Source organism: Cydia fagiglandana, chromosome 15 (genome assembly GCF_963556715.1).
Source record: "Cydia fagiglandana chromosome 15, ilCydFagi1.1, whole genome shotgun sequence".
Lineage (NCBI taxonomy): Eukaryota > Metazoa > Arthropoda > Insecta > Lepidoptera > Tortricidae > Cydia > Cydia fagiglandana.
In genome coordinates, this window is record NC_085946.1 from 17993727 (window position 1) to 18001915 (window position 8189).

Genomic DNA, 8189 nt, shown 5'->3' on the forward strand with positions numbered 1-8189 from the left:
TAATTTTTATGATTCGTAAAATTTAAGTTCTGAGTACATTTCGTATGGAAAATTTCGCAAATTTGGAAACTTCTCCTTGGTGCATTGCTAGTTTTTCTTCACTGAAAAGCGACTGGCAAGTAAATATAAAATGATGTGTACCTATGCCAGTCGCATAACTTCCGAAAAAATCATTGGTACGAGCTAGGCTTTGTTCAAACTCGTTACATAGCCCAAAAACCTGTGTCTCGTTTAAGCGCATTTTCATTTTAACTTGTATTTTAAGTCGTGTTTCAGTAACGTCTAACCGTTACATTCCTGACTAAGGGCCAGTTGCACCAACGACATTTGACAGACTGATGAACGTCAACCGGCGCGCCCCGGCGCTTTACTATGAAACTTTCCATACATAAAAATTTTGCGAACTTTTTAACGATACGAACAGCTTGGTGCAACCGACCCTAAATGTATGAGATTTGACATTGACCGTCAGTTTTTTAACGATTACTAACCGGCCGTTAATGGTACACAGTTAACTAAAAATGCCCTTCAATGTATGGTTAAGTATACATGTACGAGTAAATATACACGCTGTATGATTTAAGAATTCATATATATGTGCACTTTCCTCACCAAAACTGAAACGAAAGGGGATTTATGAAATAAAACCATATGAATACTTAATATAAAATAATAATTTATTTCAATCGTTTTTCACCTTACCTTAACATTAATTTAAATGCACTAATTTTTTTTCGATTAGATTAGAATAGAATAATTTTATTTATAATAAAATACACATGCACAAAGGTGTCCGGTGTGTTATATGATTAGGCAACAAGTTTTCCGTTCGGAGGGTTTTGATAACTCGTGAGATTCAAAATTATTATTAAACTACTTTAAAACTTTCGTGAGACATATTTTAAATTGTTTATACGACAACGGTTTCACTCACTTGAATTTTTAGTCGCAACATGTCGCCTATAGCGATTAAAAATTCAAGTGAGTGAAACCGTTGTCGTATAAACTACTTTAAAACGGGCTCACGTATAACGTATAACTTTGGATTAATAAGCCAATGGTCTCATTTAAAGCGAGAAGTCGCATGCGAGTTTCATTGCATTGCGGGCATTGATCGGTCGGTTAAATTGGACGTAACCAAAAGTCCGCAATGTAACTAAAATCGCATGCGAATTCGCGCGTCGTCAAAATCAGCCCTTAAGGTTCCGGTAAGTAACTTAATGTACCAAATTCAAAAACAAAGCAAGTGGTTCTGGGTTTGATGAGGAAAAGATCCGCTTGAGATATACAGCGAGACTTTGAAAAGCTGTCTCAGTTTTAAAATAGTTTTCATAATGAAGGAAAATTATAGAAATTAAATGTTCATGCCAGGTTTGGAGGTTAGAATTGGTGTGGAGTCGCTGGTGTGCTCCGCTCGGATGATTTCGTACGTGCGCTTGACCATCAGGAGAATCAACGAGTATAAACCTGGAAAACAAAAAAAAAATAACTGTTATTATGACGACCGGTCTGGGTAGTGACCCTGCCTGTGAATCTGATGGTCCTGGGTTCGAATCTCAGTACGGGCATTTATTTGTGTGATGAACATAGATATTTTGTTCCTGTCATAGGTATTTTCTTTGTACCTATATAAGTATGTATTTATCTATATACTTAAGTACATATGTATATCGTCGCCTAGCAGCCATAGTACAAGCTTTGCTTAGTTTGGGGCTAGGTTGATCTATGTTAGAAGTCCCCTGAAATTTATTTATTCTGAATAATCGATAGAACGAATTAAATATAAAAGCTCTAAATAAAGGCACAGGTTAAAGGTTACATTCGGATTGCAGTAGCGTAATTGATATGGCCGACGGCAAAGGGGTGGGGGCATCCATTTAGTTACCAATTTTATTATCTATCTGGGGCCACTGCCGCTTGACCTAGCTCTCTTTAAGATATATAGTCTCATAGTCGAGCGATAATCGACCAAAGTTATAAAGTAAACATACTAGCGCACCTTTCTGTCACCTTTGTTGACAATGCCTTAAGTTTCAAGATGACATGTACTGGGACCGCGTCGAGCACCAGTACGTTTACCTTATGTAGTGCGACATAAAATAGTAGAACTAATGGTAACATTCCATTTCTAACCGCAGCTGCACTACCGGTACTGAACGCGTCGCTGTCATTATCAATTTCCATAGTAAAATTGACAGTAGTGCAGCTTGGAAATGGAATGTCACCCTAAATCAAATAAAATTGAACTAAAAATATTCCATACTCTCTTTTGTTTCTAATTTAAGGACATACCCGGGTCCACCTCTGTAAAATTATATTATCCCAAGGTATTTACCGCAAATAATCAGCTGTATGAGTGTATCGAGGACGTCCCCCCTCCAGATGTAGAAGCAAGCCACCGCCAGCATCAGCGTGGTCATCACAGCACCGTATACTAAGTAGGCCTTCACGAAGGCCGGCCGCCTCTGGAAGTCATCGTTAATATTGTTAATAATCCGGCCACTCCAAGGGACGCATTTATGCGTTAGAGGGAGCAAGTGATATTGCTATCTCATGCTACCGCATGGCTGCGTCCCTTGGTGTGGCCGGCGTTGGCCCATCGTGTAGAGGAGCCATAAGAAAAAGCAGGCATGACAGTCTAACAAGCCATAATTTTATTTTACGGTCTTCATCAGTAGTCTGACTTTACTAAATGGCGCTCTCCTAAAGAAATTAATTTTTATTAATAAACAATCAACATTTTTACAGCAAAATATAAACACTACGAAAACTTATACCAACATAAAAAAATTGCCCTAAAGGTGACAGTCCATTTCCAACGACAGCTGCATTACTGCTCATTTTACTATGAAAATTGACAATAACAGCGACGCGTTCAGTACTAGTAGTGCAGCTGCAGTCAGAAATGGAATGTTACCATTAGTCGTGGTCCGTATAGGTAGGGTGCCCAGAAAGCTGGCCGCATTGCCCCGCTGGATGGCAATGCTGATCCTTTGGGCAAAATATTGGCCAGCCCTTTGGTCACCGGAGGCCTCTGTGGGGCGCTTTGACAGCTAGGTAAGGTAAGTTAGGTACTATAAACTGGAATTCGGTAGGGAGTGAATTGTACAAAAAATGTACATAGTTAAGCACCTGTAATTACTTACTCTGAAGTTAATTGATTCCATTGTGTTACCGTTAAGCCATTTATATTTAAGTTAGATATATGAAAGTGTGTTAGCTTATGCTATGTACTTATGTGTACGAATTAAGTCCAATAAATACAATACAATTTACATAGTTAATTTCGTAACACAAATGAATCAATTAAGTTAAGACTAATCAAACTTCTTGACTGCGCTTAATTAGGTACAATTTTTTTGTAATTCACTCAGATACTACTTATACATAAATTATAGATGTGACTGTAATAGTAGACTTCCCTCGAAATATCCAAATAGTTAACTTGAGTTGTAGGTTGCTTACCTTGTGGGTTCCATAACACAGGAACACAGAGAAGATGAACGACACAATACAGCTCAAAAACCAGAGAAACACCAAGATCATGATCCACATATAGATCATCCGTCTCTTCTCATATTTGGCATCTCCGTGTATCGGCATGGAGTCAGGGTCACGGAGCCATTGGCCGAAGTCCTTTTCACCGGAGAAGTCTCCGAACCAGAGGTGGAAGGTCGAGAAGGCTAGGATACCGATGGCTGATATCACCTGGAATTTAGACATACAGGGTGATTCATGAGACGTGAGCAGGACCAATCCTGCACACCCAGTAACTGATAATTGATCAATCACCATCGTGTTTAGGTGAAACAACCACACCTTTTCCTATTTTTTAACTTTTTGGTGAAATCAAATTTAATTCTGTACAATCATGGTCACCCTACAAGACCTAATTAATAAACATAAAACCTCTTTAACCGTAATGACAGCATTTTGTTACGAAGAAAATAAACTGTCAAACTTGAGTGAGTTTTCAAAAGTAACCAGTACGTGATGACAGTGATGACATTCAATTTGACACAGAATATCGGTAGTTTAGTATTCTAATTTTAGGGTGACCATGCATTTCGTAAATAAATTAATAACTTTTTTTTCAACATGACTAGAAAATTAACGTTAACCTCACTAATACTGATACGAGACATCAGTTGCTTATAATTTACGAAATGCGCAGTGTTAGTCCTGCTCACGTCTCCTGAATCATCCTGTAGATATCTTTATTTACATCCAAGTTTTCATGGTAACAAGTAGGCTCATGGATCCTTCAAGACAATAGTACGTTACGATACAAGTGCGAAAAGTAGGAAATTCGCAACGAGTGGCGACACATTGAAACACGACCGAAGGGAGTGTTGTAAATCGACACGAGTTGCGAATTACCTTTTCGCACGTGTATTGTAGTACAACGTTTTACAGTAGGTATGTATATATTGGGCCCAACGAAGCTGGCCAACTTTATTGTCACACGTGCAATAGAATATTTAAGACCAAGTCCGGCCTGGCCAGCCACATAAGAGCTCACGCCAGACAACGTCCATGATATTTATTTAGGGTCGCCGTCATCGAAAACGGTGAGGAGGACTATACAGGATGATTTCGGAGTCGTGTGGCAAGAGAACAAGACATACAGAATTCAAAGATGACCACAATGATGTTGTTAATTCTTGTTTATCACCAATAATGATGATTATTTTTCAAACGACAAGTAGAAGAAAACATTTTTGCATACAATTTGGTCACCCTACTCAATGTGACGTCTTGTCGTTTTCCAAACAGCGTATGTCAAAAGTCATAGGGTGACCATGATTACTTAATATAAGATACATTTTACTTAAAAAATAAGAAAAATAAAACTAGATCTATTTTAATCAAGTACATACTACCATATGGTAATATGGATCACTTACAGAGTCAGAAAAAGTGAATTTGGATCACGACCCAGAAATCACCCTGTATATATACTGGGCCTTACATTGTTTGACATAGGCACGTATTGTCCATAATCCCTAGGGCGGTAAAGTACCATGTGTACTGTAAACATGTACCTACATTACATAACAGTCTAAGGGTCTCCCCTGATATATCGACGCGCATTCGGCAAAAGCCGATAGGAAAAAGCTTTATGTCCACGCAATAAGAGCGAAAAAGCCGTCGACGCGTCGGCAGGCGCCGGCCGATGCGAGCCGAGCCAAACGACGACTTTTTCGCTCTTATTGCGTGGACATAAAGCTTTTTCCTATCGGCTTTTGCCGAATGCGCGTCGATATATCAGGGGAGACCCTAATTCTCTAGACCGGTATTTGCCGATGCGATTTCAAATTCGGAACTCGAAGTACTCGTATTGCCCTGCGGCCTAACTGATATTTCAATTATCCTCAATGCATCTCTTTCCTTCAAGGAAACAAGATTATTTTTACCACACCACCATAAGGCCTACAGACAGAGAAAACCGAATATCGGAATTACGGCATCTGCCTCTCTATCGCTCTTGTCTTGAAAAGTCGAGCGATAGAAGGCGGATTAAAGAAATTATGATTTTAGTTTTTCACGGTAGGCCCTCAGAGCGACTAATATGTTTGTTTGTTGTATTGTAACTATACCGGGTATAGTAATATGAGCAAAAACATTAACTGTAGGCTGTACTCCTCATACTGACCAACATTTGTTCAGCGACTTTTAAAAATAACTTGGGGTTTGTTTTTTAATACACCTTTAAGTTTATTCTGAGACGCAATGTATTGCGAATTTTGTTATGTTTAAGGCGTGACAAGCAACGTCAATCACAATGATATGGCGTGGCGATGGCGTCCATTGGAGATAATATTTATTTAGAAGAAAAATAGGGAATCGAAATACCTACTTCATAATTTTTAAAAGTTGTGAACAAAAGTGTCACCGTTTGAGGAGTACAATCTATGTTTTAATTATTTGCTCGTGTTACAGGCCACACCCGGTATTTGTTAGCAGTATTTTTTAGTAAGAATGTAGTATAGTATGAGTGTACTCACTGCGCTAAAAATACCAAAAATGAAGGTTGCGACGTCCACTGAAATACAACAGGATCTCTTTTTATTCGTCATTGCGCTGAAAAAAAAGTAACGTTTTAAATTAACAACGTAATTTTTACCAACATAAGTCATATTATAGATACATATGCAAGTAGGTGCATTATTAACAAAAGTCATTCATAAAAAATCGTATTTTTGTATATTTTTCCTTCTACCAGAGATAACTAAATAATAAAGAGATCTAACCTGAGAAAATGGTGTCTTTAATATTTATTAAAAACAAGATCAAACATGAGTTGCGCATTCAATTATTCTGATATAAAAAAAATCTTTAAAGTGAGAAAGTTTCTTTGTGACGTTCCGTCTTCGTTTCTCATACTGACTTTTAACACATCGATCGTCTTAACGTTTCGTAAAGAGTAGCTGATTTTACTGATTACTACCATATTATATCATCACATTATCAGTCTTCTACGTCTATTCGATTATGAATCAAGTGAGACTAAAGGCTGGTGGATTTCCCAGAAAGAAATAAATTATTATTTGCTTTTTGGGAAACCCAAACATTTATATTGAGATGAGACACCTATACAGTGAACACGCACCACGGCTCTGTAAGACGGCGCGTGACTCGCAATGTTTTAGTTACATTGCGGACTATAACGTTACATCCAATTCAGCCGACTGATCAAATACCGCAATGTAATGAATCATGTTATGCATCGTCTCAATGGTCTCAATGAGCCCCAAGTCGGTGCATTTTTGTTTGTTTACGCCTATTGTTCGTTTTTTTAGCATTAGAAAAAAGGTAATCAATTTTGATATGTCATTAAATTGAAAAATACTTTAAAAATAAGTCACGGCAAATATGTAACAGTTATGAATCTAATACGATCATTTATATTCTTCTGCTTTCATAAGTAATGTAATAGTTACTGATTTTTAATAATCGTTTTTCAATTAAGAGACGTATCAAGATTGCTTACCTTCTTTTTAATGCAAAAACACGACCTATAATGTACCTACTTATTTACCGGGTGTGGCCTGTAACACGAGCAAATAATTAAAAGATTGATTGTTTGTACTCCTCAAACGGTGACACTTTTGTTCAACAACTTTTAAAAATTATGAAGTATTTAGACTGCCCTTTTTTCATACAAAATAAATATTATTTTCAATGGACGCCATCGCCACGCCATATCATTGTGATTGACGTTGCTTGTCACGCATTTAAACATAATAAAATTCGCAATACATTGCGTCTTAGAATAAACTTTAAAGTGTATTAAAAATCAAACCACAAGTTATTTTTAAAAGTCGCTGAACAAATGTTGGTCAGTATGAGGAGTACAGCCTAGAGTTAATTTTTTGCTCATATTACAGGTCACACCCGGTATATTTTGAATGTTTTTTGTCAGAAAACGGAAATGAACGAAAGCCAAATTTTCTGTTTCAGTTTATTGATGTAAAATTTGTTTAGTTTATAGATAGTTTTAATGTATCCCAGTTATTTTTATATTTATGTTTATAGGTAATTAAAGCTAAAATAACTAATAAATAACTGAAAATATTTAGTTTAATCTTTTACTAACGGTTTAATGTTTACCTTTTATTTACTTTCTACTCGTATCTTAACATCACATAGTAGGTATATTATTAACAAAAACTGTAATTCTATGGAACTTGCTAACTATGTAAACAAAACTCACTAGTAAATTCATCATTCAGAGACAAATTTCAATATGGCGGTTTGTTTACATAGTTAGCAAGTTGCATAGAATTACACTTTACACATTTTAGATAAGTATACAATGACTACAATGTGGGTGCTTTCAAAAGTGTGCTAAATTGCAGCACAAACGACGGTTATTCGTCATCATTTAATTTCTAGTCTATGTCAACTGGGCTGATACGCCAGTTTGATAAAAATAACAAACGAAACTGCGTCGCTTAACTGAAGTTCGAACTTGGGTAAATCCATCTGTCAGATTATGCGATTTTGGTATTAAGAAAAGGTAATAGAGTAGATATTTGCTGAGAGGGTTGAATGGATTTCCCCGGGTTTGAAGTTAAGCGACACGACTTACCTTTTTTCCATCATTTTCCTGTTGAGAACGGCACACGTGTATCACGAACAAAGATAATAGATGTAATGAACAGCGTCTGACTACATGCGGTGGG

General features: G+C 36.9%; 1 protein-coding gene across 1 annotated transcript; it reads right to left on the reverse strand.

Moving 5' to 3' along the window:
- Nucleotides 1-656: 656 nt before the first annotated feature.
- LOC134671134 (uncharacterized) lies at nucleotides 657-8189 on the reverse strand. The gene is made up of 5 exons (XM_063528905.1): nucleotides 8096-8189; nucleotides 6009-6084; nucleotides 3466-3708; nucleotides 2336-2465; nucleotides 657-1467 (listed from the first exon to the last, which is right to left on the reverse strand). Exons 1-5 carry the CDS (start codon nucleotides 8107-8109, stop codon nucleotides 1355-1357), a joined length of 576 nt encoding a protein of 191 aa, XP_063384975.1. The 5' UTR covers nucleotides 8110-8189; the 3' UTR covers nucleotides 657-1354.